Here is a 15,641-nt window from a genome sequence, read left to right on the forward strand (position 1 = left end):
AGATTAAGTATTAATATGAAATTAATTAATAAACAATACATAAAATACTTTAATGTTTTCTTAAAACGTCTGAATACAAATTGTCCCAAAACATGTTAAATAAATTCCTTTATCATCATTCATTTATACCAGTTGTTCAAGTTATTTAAGTGTTACTTGTAAAAAAAAAAAAAATATTGTAAATTAGAAATGTCCCATGCTCCTGAATGCAACATAGCTTTCTGACGCTCGCGAACGCATCACACTGGTCTGAGAACGCAGCGCGGAGTAGAGGCACGTTTCTGCTTAAGACAAAGCTTTGCCGTTTGTAAAACTCATGTCGGCTGGCACGGTTTATTGTTCTGTGAATGACAACAGACCACAACAAATGAGGCTGCTAATGAGCCAACAGGAGAAGGTCTGCATCGAAGCAGCATGGAAAATTGGTGTTATTAAACATGATTAAATACTTCAATGTAGCATGAAAAAATAAAATATGTGAATAAAAAAGTTAAAGGCATGAGGTGAACTGTATTGATTTAAATTGAAAAATCGTTTTTTAAAGCCAAAGGGAAATGAAATATTGGGTGAAAATGTAATTCTCTAAAATTGGCACAGCTTGGATTTGAACTTTCGATCTTCTGCTTTGCAGCCCGACACCTAACCCACTCGACCAAAACACCAGTGTCGTGCTCAGCCGAGCATTATTGAGAGGTCAATTGTGTTAAGAAGTGTTTTTTGCGAATTTTGTTCCAACTGCAAGTCGAAACGGCATCAAGTACAAAAAGCCCTGATCGCGGCGTCGAGACGCACGTTTTGATATATAGTTTGTGGGGGTAGACCCTACGGTTCGGGCTGTATTAACGGTACTATAATAATAATAATAATAAATAAAGAAACCCTTATTAGGTGCATAACATAAGGCCTCCGCCATGCATTTTCAATGCATAGGCGGGCGCCTAACTAGAAACGTTCAACTTCTGAAGAAGTTGAAGAAGGCGCCCGCCTGGTGGTGCGCGTAACCGTCAAAGGCAAAGCTTCCGAGTTCCTTGGTCGTAGGCTTTTATCACTCGGGGATTTTAAATCAAATCTTCTGAGTGTGAAAAGGATTTGTCTTCGTCAAAACCAGCCGACAGGAGAAGGTCTGCATCGAAGCAGCATGGAAAATTGGTGTTATTAAAACATGATTAAATACTTCAATGTAGCATGAAAAAATGAAATATGTGAATAAAAATGATAAAGGCATTACAAACTACTAAAGGAAGTACAAACTCTGTGAAGCAGAAGTTGGTGAGACCTTCCTAGAGCTACTTCCGGTTAGCAACATGTTAAGCGTTAGCTGCTAACATGGTTGTGTCCAGTATCACCGGGTGATTGTACTCTGTTAGTTTGGTCCAAATCCTGTACTGGGAAGTTCCTCAAAAAGGGTGCCAATACTTAATGTCACCAAAGCTCACCAAAGGCCATGTGTCAGATCGGCCTCCTTTAGCAACTAAGCCTCCCCAAAAAAAACAGTCGACAGGAGAAGGTCTGCATCCAAGCAGCATGGAAAATTGGTGTTATTAAAACATGATTAAATACTTCAATGTAACATGAAAAAATGAAATATGTGAATACAAATGTTAAAGGCATTACAAACTACTAAAGGAAGTACAAACTCTGTGAAGCAGAAGTTGGTGAGACCTTCCTAGAGCTACTTCCGGTTAGCAACATGCTAAGCGTTAGCCGCTAACATGGTTGTGTCCATAGACATAATATAAGAGTAGACCCCGCATTGACTGTCGCTGCGCAGGAATTACGGGCGCCACCTTGGGGCGGTCGACTTGATACCTAATCCTGCTGATTCAAGCTGACACACTAATGATGCCTCAGCACTGTGCGGCTCATTTTTGTTTAAATCGAGGGATTATTTATGTCAGGGCTCGAGGGATAACTATTCACAAGCAAGATGAAAAGACATTAATTATATTTTTGAACAGAATGTAAGTTTTCTAATACTAGGAGATACAAAGTTGTTGTTAGACATTAGTGAATAAACAGCATATATATATATATATATATATATATAGTGAACCCTCGCTATATTGCGGTTCACCTTTCACGGTCTCGCTGCTTCACGGATTTGCATTGATGAGCCGTTCATTACAGTTCTCATCAGGTGGCGTGTCGGTTTATAAGAATCTTTTTTGAAAAAAGAGTGACAACTACCGATAAAAATGTGTTCTTCTCCCGAAAAAAAAAACTCACCTGCACCGCGGGCTTTAGAAGAAAAAAACGCTACAGAGCGGAGTCACGGATGCAGCGCCTCAGTCAAAAGAGCAGTGAAATACACACGAGTCACTATTTGTCCTACTGTACTTTGTATTTTTTTTATAATAATTTTTAATTTTCTCCCGTTCTAATCCAGTGACTCGGGTCGCGGTGGGCCACGCTGATCTCCTTCAGTTCGTATTGATTAAAATTATTATTTTACAGCTTATTTGTAAATAATAATTAAAAAAAACGTTTATATAGTACTTTCATTTGTTAAACAAATGCTTGGGCCGGTAAAAAGGTTTTGTTCTATGGTTTCAATATACTATAGTGTATTTAATTGTATATAATAATTGTAAAAAACTACTACTACTACTTTACAGATTTCGCCCATCACGGGTTCTTTTTGGGAAGTATATGTACATATGTACATGTACAAATGTGTTTGTTTATATAGCAATAAAAAAATTATAAAAAATGTGTGCGTGGCTGTGTTTTGAAACATACATACATCATGTCAGAATATTCTATTACTTTTAACCCCACTAAGATTATTTAAACGCACTGGACCATTTGTTATAATAGCTATAGTTTTAAAGTTTTAAGCTAAACAAATGTGAAAATTAGTTCAACATTAAACGAGTTATAGTTGATTAAAATTGATTCTGCACCTGGTTAACACATTAGACTGAGCGGAGTTGTCGACCGCCCCAAGATGGCGCCCCTAAATCTCGTCAGCGCCTATAGGCGAGAGCGGTCGATGCGGGGTCTACTCTTTATATATGTCTATGGTTGTGTCCAGTATCACCGGGTGATTGTACTCTGTTAGTTTGGTCCAAATCCTGTACTGGGAAGTTCCTCAAAAAGGGTGCCAATACTTAATGTCACCAAAGCTTACCAAAGGCCATGTGTCAGATGCTGACACCCCACTCACAGAAAAAACTCAGTTAAATAGACGGAATGGTTAGTGCTTGGTTTGTGCACATTTGTGCCGTTAAAATTAGCGTTTGTGCTGTTTTGGTTTTGAAGATATTAAAGAATATTTGTTAAGTTCATCTAGAGTTCACCATCCCATCATTTTGCTTTGAATCCAACCAAGCTGGTCAACTTCTTTAGTGCTTCGTTTGTGCAGGTTTGTGCCGTTAAAATTAGCGTTTATGCTGCTTTGGTTTCGCAGATAATATAAGTTTTAATTCCGGCCGGTGACGTCACCACAGGTCGCCGCTGCAAAATAAAGCGCTACATTGTTATTCCTTTGCTGGTGCTGAGCTGGAGCCAAAGCAAACCAGATTGGTCAACTTCTTTAGTGCTGTGTTTGTGCATCTTTGTGCCGTTAAAATTAACGTTTGTGCTACTATGGTTTCGGAGATATTATGAATTTTAATGTTGTTATACTTTATAGGCTGACCAGTGTGATTTATTTTTTGCAGTTTTTCTGTTATTGATTTTAGTTTGGGTATGTTTTCTGCGTTATATAAGCCTGTATACTTTAATTGCCCTTTTGTTAGGTGCAGACACCCCCAAATCTCCCTATTGTAGAGCAATAAAGGTTTGCTATTCTAATTAATTCAGAGGAGTAATGAACTATGACTACTAAGATCAACTATAACCAAGTTATTGTTTGAAAATGTTATAAATATTATACTCTCGAAGAAGAATAAACCCTTCTGATTAGGAAAAATAGACTTTATGAAAACAGTTGAACATTCTAATAAATGAAATGCCTTTTTTGGCAATGTCACTTGACATTGCTATCTAAAGTAAAGTTCTTTAAATGAGACAAAATAAATCGCATTATTTATTCAGGAATAAAGTTCAAAAAAATATAACACACATTTTACAATAGCAGCTAAAACAACTTGCATGATAAAAGAAAAATATAAAATTAATAACTGCTTTCTTGAGAAAAGTGTTGAGACCAAACGGTAGATCTGACCACATCTTTTTACACAAATGAGGAACATCATTAAGGACGCCAGCCATCCTGCACAGAGACTGTTCCAGCCTCTCCCCTCAGTCAGGAAACTAAAAAAACAAACAAAAACATGTGTCCCAAGAGATCTTTGCCAATAAGCAGGAATATATAAATCATTTTATAAGAATGCTGTAAGGGGGGGGGGGGGGGGGGGGGGCTCGGTAGATGACACAACTTCATAGTAATGTTACTGATTTATCAGTAGAAATATATTAAAAAGACTTACGTTTTTTCCAGTGACGGCAATAACATATGATTTACCGTAGCACTTTATTTTGAAGCGGCGGGCTGGGATGACGTCATCGGTTGAAATTAAAATTCATAATATCTCCGAAACCAAAAGCAGCACAAACGATAATTTTAACGGCACAGACCTGCACAAACGAAGCACTAACCATTCTGTCTAATAAACAGAGTTTTTTTCTGTGGGTGGGGTGTCAGCTTCACGCAGCTCTTTACCGGCGCTGCAGCACAGGAGAGATCGCGCTGCTGTTAGGCTTTTACTGCCATCCCTCAGTGCCGTGTAGCCTAGCCACCGCATTTCTACCATAATATAAAACCGACATTAAATAAACGACTCACCGTCACGTAGTTGCAAGGAAAACACCCAATGGAACACCCTTCGTCTGGGTAAATTGGACTTCATTCAACAATATCCTTCAGTAATTTAGGAAAAACGGCAGCAAAGCACAGCAAGCCACAAGATGGAGGAGTTCACCTCTGACCCGGAACTCAAAGAGTACTGCTTGTTGACTGTTTGAGCACAACAAGCAGCGCCCCTCGAATTACGGCCGCCATCTTGGGGCGGTTGACCTGCTACCCTAACATGCTGATTCAAGCTGAACACACTAACGATACCCCGGCACTGTGCGGCGTATTTTTGTTTAAATCGACGGACTATTGACGTCAGGGCTCGAGGGATAACTTTTCATATGTAAGATTAAAGAGATTGTGATGAATTTGATTGTTTTATTGTAGTATTTGGTATATTTAAGATATATGCTGGATAAATTAATCTGGCTATTGATTTAAATGAAAAAATCGTTTTTTAAAGCCAAAGGGAAATGAAATATTGTATTTGGTATATTTAAGATATATGCTGGATAAATTCATCTGGCTATTGATTTAAATGAAAAAATCGTTTTTTAAAGCCAAAGGGAAATGAAATATTGTATTTGGTATATGTAAGATATATGCTGGATAAATTAATCTGGCTAATGATTTAAATGAAAAAATCGTTTTTTAAAGCCAAAGGGAAATGAAATATTGTATTTGGTATATTTAAGATATATGCTGGATAAATTCATCTGGCTATTGATTTAAATGAAAAAAATCGTTTTTTAAAGCCAAAGGGAAATGAAATATTGTATTTGGTATATGTAAGATATATGCTGGATAAATTCATCTGGCTATTGATTTAAATGAAAAAAATCGTTTTTTAAAGCCAAAGGGAAATGAAATATTGTATTTGGTATATTTAAGATATATGCTGGATAAATTAATCTGGCTAATGATTTAAATGAAAAAATCGTTTTTTAAAGCCAAAGGGAAATGAAATATTGTATTTGGTATATTTAAGATATATGCTGGATAAATTCATCTGGCTAATGATTTAAATGAAAAAATCGTTTTTTAAAGCTAAAGGGAAATAAAATATTAGGTGAAAATGTAATTGCCTGAAATTGGCACAGCTTGGATTCGAACTTTCGATCTTCTGCTTTGCAGCCCGACACCTAACCCACTCCCCCACAACACCAGTGCCGTGCTCAGCTGCGCATTTTTGAAAGGTCAACTGTGTTGAAGAAGTGGTTTTTGGTGAATTTTAAGTGGTTTTTGGTGAATTTTGTTCCAAACGTAAGCCGAAACGGCGTCAAGTACAAAAAGCCCTGATCGCGGCCTCGAGACCAACGTTTCGATATATAGTATGTGGGGGTAGACCCTACGGTTCGGGCTTCATTAACGGTACTATAATAATAAAGAAACCCTTATTAGGTGCATAGCATAAGGCCTCCGCCATGCATTTTCAATGCATAGGCGGGCGCCTAATAATAATAAAGAAACCCTTATTAGGTGCATAGCATAAGGCCTCCGCCATGCATTTTCAATGCATAGGCGGGCGCCTAATAAAGAAATCCTTATTAGGTGCATAACATAAGGCCTCCGCCATGCATTTTCAATGCATAGGTGGGCGCCTAATAATAAAGAAACCCTTATTAGGTGCATAGCATAAGGCCTCCGCCATGCATTTTCAATGCATAGGCGGGCGCCTAATAATAAAGAAACCCTTATTAGGTGCATAGCATAAGGCCTCCACCATGCATTTTCAATGCATAGGCGGGCGCCTAACTAGAAAAATTTCTGAAGAAATTTAGCAAGGCGCCTGCCACTTTGTGCGTACCGTACCGTCAGAAATAGCAACAGGAAGTAACACTGCGAATTTCAGGTTCCTACGGTCTTCACAGCCCTCGCAGCGGCCGTTGAAAGGTGCCATGTTAAGTCAATGGACCTCCTAGGAGCCTCTTGCTAGCAGCGTTGTCATGGAAACTCACTGACAGCTACAGCCCTCTCTGTCTGTAAAGGTTGAAGAACTCTGGCTAAGCAGCTGTTGGTAGGACCTTCCTAAAGCTATTTCCGGTTAGCAACATGCTAACGGTTAGCCGCTAGCATGGCTGTGTTCAGTATCACCGGGTGATGTTACTCTGTTAGTTTGGTTGAAATCCTGTACTGAAAAGTGCCTAAAAAGGGAGAAAATCCTAAAATTCACCAAATCTGTCAAGCAGAAGTTTGTACAGGCTTCCTAGAGCTACTTCCGGTTAGCAACATGCTAACCGTTAGCCGCTAACATGGTTGTGTTTGGTATCACTGGGTGAGTGTACTCTGTTAGTTTGGTCCAAATCCTGTACTGGGATGAGCCTCAAATAGGGAGAAAAAACGTCATTTGTACCATTGCCATGGTAACTCAAAATGGCGGGTGGTACAAAAAAATACTTCATGGGATCGCCACACATGTTTTGATATATACACTGTGGGGATTATAATACAAAACTCTTAGTCTCCCACGCTGGGTTTCGATCCCACGACCTCTTGCATGCACTTGCTGTCTCCCGATCTACGAGCAAAGTAAGCCCAAAGTAAGCCCAAAAGTAAGCCCACTCCAGCCAATCGCAGCGCGCCCTCTGCCGGCGCTCGGCCAATCACCTGCCCCCGCTGGTGGGCTTACATTTGACCAATCGCCTTCCAGCACCCGGATCCCTCATGAGCGCTCGGAGGAAGACGCTCCGCAGTCATCTTTACGTTGACAACTGTCTGGACTACTTTGACGAGTGGTAAGTTTAAAATATATATGAATATTCTCTCTCTGTTTATTACAAATACCGAGCATGCTGCAAAGACGGCAGATTGATACGAACTCTTTCTGTTAACGTCTCGGTTTTAGCCGTTGTGTCTGTCGCTAGCTTGTACAGCGACCGTCAAGCTTTTTTCATACAGTAATAATAATATTTTACATGAATGTGATCAAGTTTGCATTTTGATCACACTTGATCGCGCTGTTCTGCTGCTGTTATAACCCGCTGCTGTAATAATGCGCGCTTCGCGGAGGTTGTGCGCGCCGGTCGCCCCACTTAAAACCGGCCCGTTTAGCGCTATTCAGATTAGTTATGACTTTCATACAGTAATAATAATATTTTACATGAATGTGATCACGTTTGCATCTTGATCACACTTGATCGCGCTGTGCTGCTGCTGTAATAATGCGCGCTTCGCGGAGGTTGTGCGCGCCGGCCGCCCCGCTTTAGCGCTATTCAGATTACAGTTATGATCATCACTTTATGAATGATCATAAGTGCGGACTTCTTTGATTTTTGTCTACCTCCCTCCCGCCAAGAAAATAAATTGAAATTACACCTGGTATTATAGCAACAACATTATACGAACAAGTAACACGATTATATTAACAAGTGTTGATTCATTTTTGATAGAATTATTATTAATATATCCTAATTTTATTTTACTTAATTCCCGCCTAAAATAGCGCGGTTTTAAAAACAAATGGAAATTACACTTGATATAATATTGTTACTACAACACCAACAAGTCTTATTTTTGTCTTTAATACATTTATTGCAAAAAAGTTTATTATAAAATATATTTTTTTTTTAATTCCCGCCTAAAACAATGCGCTTTATTTGCAGTATAGTACAATTTTTGATACCTGGTGATGCTTTATAGCATCAGTAAATGGTAAATAAATGCTGCTGCTCATTTGTAAGTTCTTTAAATGCTGATTGTAAAAATTGACATAAAAATCCAGAGTAATGATCGTGCAATATTTCAAATGATATTTCTACCAGTCACATTGTGCTTATGCTGCTCTCCTTTTAGATCATGTATGCGTATCCTGTGTTCCATAAAACTCCTCAGGGTCGACTCCTGATGGGGCCGACTGAGGAGGCAAATAGGAGTACGGTGGTGGTGGCCGGGAGGGCCCGGCGTAAGGAGGAGGTTCTGGCCGAGGCAACTGCCTTTGTGAGGCAGAACGGAGGGGATCCTGGTGACCAATTCCTGGTTCTGGCTCATTGTAAGATCCAGTTTGGAAAACACCAGAACCAGAGGTTCCGCTGGCTGCTGGAGAACTCCCTGGGTTACGCGGTGTACCTGGTCAGCAGCATCATGGGGGAGGAGGAGAGGGACAACCCGCTGTCGGCCAGCAAACACCTGTTTCTCAGGTACACCTGCCAGATCAGGGAGATAGGGGAGGCTGTGGAGGTGTATTGGAAGAAACAGGCGTTGCTCCAGGAGGCCCAGAGGAGCGGTGACTCTGGGTGTTTGATGGTGGAGTTTGGCGACTTCAAGGGCAGGTCCATGAAGGAGGTGTATGAGGACCCAGGCAAGGAGGCCCAGGCTCTCGTCACCTACCTGAAGACAGCAAAGGCCAGGCCCAACACCAACATGGCCCTTTTCAAGGACTATGTGCTGAAGAGGCAGGCTTCAGCTGTAGCCCACCTGCCCACTGTGACAGCTCCTTCCTCCTCCTCCTCCGCTGCTGCTCCACCTGCTGCTGCTCGACCTGCTGCCACTCAGAGCAGGCCCCTGACGGCTGCCGGCGTTAACGCTCTGCTGGCACGTGGGAAGCATTTGTCTCCCTCACAGTTGGCACGAAAAATTGTTTCTCCAGCCAAACCCTGTAAGTACTGTGGTGATTTTCATGTTGTATACGTCATATTTAAAAATATATATATATATATATATAAATAAATAAAAATTTAAATACTTCTGACAGCTCCAGTGCCACGTGTCCCCTCTCCATCTACATCCGCTGCCCGCAGACAGCTCTTTAACTGTGGTGAGCATCATTATCACACATGCAGATACTGGATGTTGGCGACGTGTGCTCACTTTATTATTTTACAGACGCTGTTGGTGCTGCTGGGGATTTTTTTAAGGAGCAAGACGACCAGGAGATGGTGACTGTGGCCTCGCAAGCTGAGGAAAAACTACCTCAAGGTATGTGAATCACAAACGTTTCACAAAGTAATGTGTGTTCATAAGTATTTTTAAATGACCCAACATGTTCTTTTATCTTATTGCACAGAGAATTAGCACTGATCCCAGTGTCAGTCTACACTCACTCTTCAAAGCAAAAAGGGTATTTAAAGGTGTATGTTTATTTCATTTTATCCTGATCAGCGACAAAAGCTCCTTGTTGTCGTCTCACATGTCCCCTGCTCCCCCCCTGGATTAAGTGGCTGCACAATGTTGTAGTTAGAGGTGCTCCTAGTGTTGCTGTTGCTTTGTTTCACACTTGGCTCATCCCAGCTCACTTTTCTTCTTGTATCTGACCTAATGGTGCATGGGTGAAAATCAGAATGCTTTTCACTGATTCCTTCCATACCTTCACCCTCTCCTCATCATATTGTCTCTCTCCTAACCATCATGCTTTGCACTAAACGTTGTAGCTTTGTAGCTGTCTGGCAGTGCTGAAAAAGAAAGGCTGCGACAGTCTGTGCTTAACAACAAACTAATTTGAACTTTTTCCACTCCAGCCTCAAGAGGCCCTGCTCCTCCTGCTCCTGCTCTTGCTCCTCCAGCGCTGTGGACTCCTGGCCCCGTGTTCCAGCCCCCTGCAGAGCTTCCTGGACACTGGAAGGAGCATCTTCCATCTTTCCAGCAGGACTGGATCCGGAAGGCTTTATTCAGGGCTAACCCTAAAACAGGGAAGCCAGAGCTGGTGCCACAGCTCACCTTCTGGTGGTACCCTCCCCAGCCTCCGACCACCTTCACCCAACCTCATGCCTCTCCTGATCTCTTCTTCTGCCGCCCTTTGTTTCTCTGGATGCCTCTGAAGATGTGGTCCATTCCACTCATCTGTGTCCAGCCAGCTTGCAATAGTCACAGGCTGACTGCAGCTGGCCTGTACAGCACTGTGCGCAAGGTGCTGGACATAGATGGGTGGTATGATATGGCCACAGAGTATCTAGAGTGCAAAGGGTGTAAGAAGAAGTATCCGGCCTGGTCAGAGGACATCCTGGGACAGCTGGACATGGGACACCGCAGGAAATTCCCCGCCCTTCTGACATACAGGCATGACACATTAATGATAACAGCAATGTTCTATAATATGCTTGTGCTGCACTAAACTAAATGGTGGAAAATGTCCTGCATCACCTTAATAAACACTGAGCAGAGCTATTTTCCTGTCTGTACCGTAGGTACTCATGCGACTACAGAGTGGTCATCCTGATGCGGGAGAGAACACAGGGCAACAGCGTCACGCAGCTTCACAAGAAGCTGCAAGAGGAGCACAGCGCAGCATGGACCCGGCGCACGCTGGAGTACTTTGCTGCCTGTGAGCCCTTCACTGACTCCTGTCTGGTCGAGCCGCCAGTGTTCTCTGCCCCCCCGCCCCTCCCGGCCCTCCCTAAACCCAAGTGGCTCCTGGCTGTGTACGCCAGGGACGTCCTGTCACGGCTGCCTGAGGTAAAGGCCAGAATAACCTCTGTGTTTGGCTCCGTGCTCAAGATGGACTCCACCAAAAAGGTAAAAACAATCAAATGTGAATGATTGTAATTGCTTTTATTTATCTATCTATCTATCTAGATAGATAGATAGATAGATAGATAGATAGATAGATAGATAGATAGATAGATAGATAGATAGACAGGTGTATGTGTGTTTATTTTACTGTTTGTTCTTTTTTTTTTACATAGGTTACCAAGAAACTGGCCGGTGCAGCTGCCAACACAGCTGGGTGGTGCACCAATGTGGGCAACGAGCATGGCCAGGTTCTGGTGTCAGTCCTAACAGCAGCAGAGGGCCATGGACTGTGGCCCATGGCGGCTGGTCTTATGAGGCGCTACAGAGAGGCAGGAGTGGCACCTCCTGCCATAATGTATGTGGATCGGGACTGCTGCAGCCCCCACGGACAGTCACAGGTCAGGGCTATGTTCGCTGAGTGGAGAGAGCTTCAGGTGCGCCTGGACATCTGGCACTTCATGCGGCGTTTTGCAGCAGGAGTCACCACTGAGGCTCATCAGCTATATGGAGTATTCATGGCTCGACTGTCCAGGTAAAGTCTTCATCTTGTTTGTATATTTATTGTCTAAAGTCTAAGTCTAACAGAGAACATGAACTCTGTCCAGGTGCATCTTTCAGCTGATGTTGCTGCTCTTAGGCTGGCCAAGCAGGGGCAGCTTCTGGCCCAGGGAGTTGGTCCAGTCTCTGAGAAGGCCCTGGTCGATGAGATGGACAGTGAGAAGGGGAGGGACACTCTGGGAGTGCCCCTGGTGGACCACGAGCGCATTCAGCAGGTCTGGAAGGACCAGCAGAGAGACATCACCTGTATTCAGGACCCAGAGGGCTTCTCTCTGTACCTGAAGACAGGGACACTGAAGAAAGGTGGTGTGGACCTCTGCTGCTACCGCTGTGCTCGTGGCTCCACCTCCTTGGAGTCCTTCCACCTCCATCTAAATCGGTTCATCCCAGGTGGCTGATTTTATCTTTTAATGTTTTTGTTGTTGTTTTAAACGCAGAGAGTAAAAGTCATCTTCTTGGTTTCCCCTGCAGGGACCAGTGCCAGCGACGCCCACTTCCAGGCCTACCTTCTGGAGGGTCTGATGCGCTGGAACCAGGACCGCATGGAGGAAGCTGTGAGAGGAAGCTGTGAGCTGAGGATTTACAGCAGCGCTGAGAGGGAGGCCATGGACCGACTCAGCCGCAAGATCCTCAAGAGGCCCTTGGACGAGCGCTACCAGCCTCCTGGGTCATATACAGGCAAGAATGATTAACCTTAGCTCAGACGTGTTGGCAGAAGAAAAAACTGTTCTAGTGGTTTCTCTGGAGATGCATCCATGGTTTTCTGATGCTGACGTCTTTCCACCAACCAACACTGACATGCAGCGCTAAAAGGAATCCTCCATTTTAAAAGCACAGAAACCAAAGCAACACATTTAGTGGTAAAAGATGTTTTTATTCTTCCTGATGAATAAACAAAGTCTAAAGCAGGTCAGAGACTGAAAGAGCCTGGAGTTTCATCACTTTCTACTTCCACTTTTATTACTTTTTACTTTCCACCACTATGGAGTGCATGTTTGAATACTTCCTTAGTTCACATTCTTGACTAATAATCTGTATTCTGCATTCTTCTACAGGGGAGCTTCTTGGGATGGAGTACCTTTACAGTCAGTCTGGTCGTTCGCTGACTGTAATGGACAACCCAGAGGAAGAGGATCGGCTGGTGGAGCTGATGGATGATGAGGCGGTGCGCGATGAAGGCTTTGTGGAGGAAGAACCCGAGGACCTGACCGTGCCCGTCCTCTTTGCTCCAGAACACAGCAGCGTCCAGCAGGCCTCCAGCCCCTCTTCCTCTGCACCGTCCACATCCAGCCGAGGAGATCCATGTCAGCTCCTCAACCAGAGTCCTCTGCCTCCTCCAGGGCCGTCTCCCCTGCAGCGCTCTGTCCAGCCTCCTCTACAGCCTCCTCTACAGCCTCCTCCTGTGCAGCGCCCTGCTGATCCTCCTCTGCCTCCTCCTCTACCTCCTCCCCTGCAGCGCTCTGTCCAGCCAACTAGAGCCTCTGGTCCTGCAGCATCAGCTGGGTCCAGCGTTGCAGACCAGGCCCCTGTGAGTAGACGACACGTTAGCTTCAGTGCAACATCACTGAGATGTTACATACTGTAATGTATTTTGTATTTTAATACTTTCATGCAGGCTGCAGTCCTCGGACCTGACGGCATACCTGGCTGGGATAAGGTCCAGGACTTGGCGGAGTACCTGGTGTCCCTGCGTCAGGCGCTCTATCTGGACGAGCAGCAGGTCACAGAGACCATCCGTCTGTGGACCGCTCTGCCTGAAGGGGACAAGAGGCGGATCAATTATCAGCCCAGGCACCAAGACAAGCTGGCCCACGGCCGCTTTAAGGCCCCCAGGAATACGGGCGTCACCCCGGGTGTGGACAGCGTCAAGAGGTGCCTGATTGGTCATCCAGGGGGACCGGCTCAGTGGCCCAGCACCAGTCGTCTAGTTGAGGCTCTGTGCATTAAATTGTGTTCACTGCACAAGTCCCCAACTAAGAAGGATGGAGTGCGGCTTCCTCGGTGGACCAAGGTGCTCACGGACTACCACCACATCCGCGACCTGGTGCTGGACTGCCACCCCCTGATGGAGGCCACCTCACTTCAGCTTTTTGTCCTCAACCAGAGGACTCTGACACAGTGGTAAGCACAATGTTTTTTTTTTTACTTGGACATTTGAAATAAAAGTATTGCAGTTAATTGTTATGGTAAAAATTTTCCGGCTGCAGGTTTAATCGAAGGGAGAGCACGCAGGAGATCAGTGTCCTCACCCAGGGCCTTGCTGCAGAGGACCACATCGTTGTGGCCAGCTCACAGCTGCCTCCTCCGCGGGAGAAGCTGGACAAAGTGTCGCCCCCATCAGGACTCCAGCATGAGTTTGCCCTCCCGCCGAACAGAGCAGGACAGGCTCCTAAGCTGCGGCCAGGCAGACGACCTGCTAGTGCCACAGTCGTGCAGCCCGTCACCCCAGCAGCTCCTCTTCCTGTCCCAGCTCAGCTTCTTTTATTGAACCCTGGGTCGACAGTGATGGCAGCAGGTCATCACAGGGCTGCTCCTCCCCTGGCTCCTCATTTAACACCTGCCACACAGGTGGCTCCTGCACCCACTGCCCCTGCGTCTCTGTCCCGCTTCACTGAGAGGAACAGGCGGCGCAGGGCAGAAGAGGAGGCCACCGGGAGCCAGAAAAGAAAGTATGTCAGAGAAGTGGCTTTTAACAAATGCAGCAAATGTGGGCAGCCAAAAACTAAAGAGTTTGGCCACAGCCGCTTCGGCAGCGCCACTTTCTGCCCCAGTGCTTCAGGGGGCAAATCCTTGGAGCAGTGGCTGGTAGAACAGCGGCAGCTGAAGAAACCGGGAAACCCACCCTAATAATGATGATGATGATAATAATAATAATAATAATAATAATAATGATAATAATGATGATAATAATAATAATGATGATGATGATGATGATGATGATGATGATGATAATAGTAATGATGATGATAATAATAGTAATAATAATTATGACACTAAAAATACACATTATTATTATTATTATTACTATTATTATTATTATTAACAATACAAATAAACACCAATGAAATCAATCAATCAAAATATATACCAACAAAACCAATAACATGTAAATAACTATATATATATATATATATATATATATATATATATATATATATATATTTAAATATATATATTTATATGTATATACACGCACATTTAAATATATATATATGTAAGTTACCTTTTAAGCTACGTTTTATATTTTTGTATTCTGCTGTTTTTTAATTTATATTACTGAATACTGTTATTATATTATCTCTGTTATAATAGTATTTATATTATATTGTTTATAAATGGAAGTGTGTTGTGTCTTGCACTTTGTTTTGTGAATAAATGCTGTTCACAGATTCTGATTAGTTGTGTTGCTTTTAATTGCCTTTCACTGTGGTGTGAAATGTTTCTGCCAGAGCTGCTGTCAATCACAGCAGCTTGTCTTTGAACAAAAGGCTCCTGCTGAGGGTCACAGGGGTGTCAGGGCAGGTGGCTGCTCATCACAGCAACTTTGATGTCCCCTGGGTGAATTTATGACTGCTGCAATTTAAAGGTACTGGGCTTAAACAGTCAAAACAAGTTTACAGTATTATATAGATGTTTATTGTCAAACAAAAATTATGTCTCTTTATTATATTATTTTGATTTTATTTACATTACCTGGATTTATATTATTACTAATTTAAAAGGGGCCTTTTTTTTACCTCATTTGAGCTCAACTGCCCTTGCTATATGTTATATACAATAAACCATAACTATTAACTCCTATGAGGGACTATATTAACCGGCGGAGGAACTGAAAAGTGGC

The 15,641-nt window shown here is 43.2% G+C and overlaps 2 protein-coding genes across 3 annotated transcripts; both read left to right on the forward strand.

Moving 5' to 3' along the window:
• The first annotated feature begins 7,225 nt into the window (after positions 1–7,225).
• Positions 7,226–10,344, forward strand: LOC118562087. Of its 2 annotated transcripts, none has more exons than XR_004930460.1 (5): positions 7,226–9,392; positions 9,489–9,551; positions 9,620–9,712; positions 9,801–9,864; positions 10,252–10,344. XR_004930460.1 is itself a non-coding variant. In XM_036134392.1 (5 exons), the coding sequence occupies exons 1-4, from the start codon at positions 8,594–8,596 to the stop codon at positions 9,806–9,808; spliced, it is 963 nt and encodes a 320-aa protein (XP_035990285.1). In that variant the 5' UTR covers positions 7,226–8,593; the 3' UTR covers positions 9,809–9,854; positions 10,252–10,333. The 2 variants fall into 2 exon arrangements, 1 of the variants encoding a protein (XP_035990285.1); XM_036134392.1 differs by having other exon boundaries at positions 9,801–9,854; positions 10,252–10,333.
• On the forward strand, positions 10,059–14,684 carry LOC118562088. Its single transcript, XM_036134393.1, has 10 exons — positions 10,059–10,062; positions 10,297–10,789; positions 10,918–11,245; positions 11,416–11,640; positions 11,717–11,774; positions 11,861–12,190; positions 12,272–12,478; positions 12,856–13,328; positions 13,416–13,921; positions 14,008–14,684. The coding sequence occupies exons 1-10, from the start codon at positions 10,059–10,061 to the stop codon at positions 14,645–14,647; spliced, it is 3,264 nt and encodes a 1,087-aa protein (XP_035990286.1). The 3' UTR covers positions 14,648–14,684.
• Positions 14,685–15,641: the final 957 nt, after the last annotated feature.

The sequence above is a fragment of the Fundulus heteroclitus genome, unplaced genomic scaffold (assembly GCF_011125445.2).
Source record: "Fundulus heteroclitus isolate FHET01 unplaced genomic scaffold, MU-UCD_Fhet_4.1 scaffold_803, whole genome shotgun sequence".
Lineage (NCBI taxonomy): Eukaryota > Metazoa > Chordata > Actinopteri > Cyprinodontiformes > Fundulidae > Fundulus > Fundulus heteroclitus.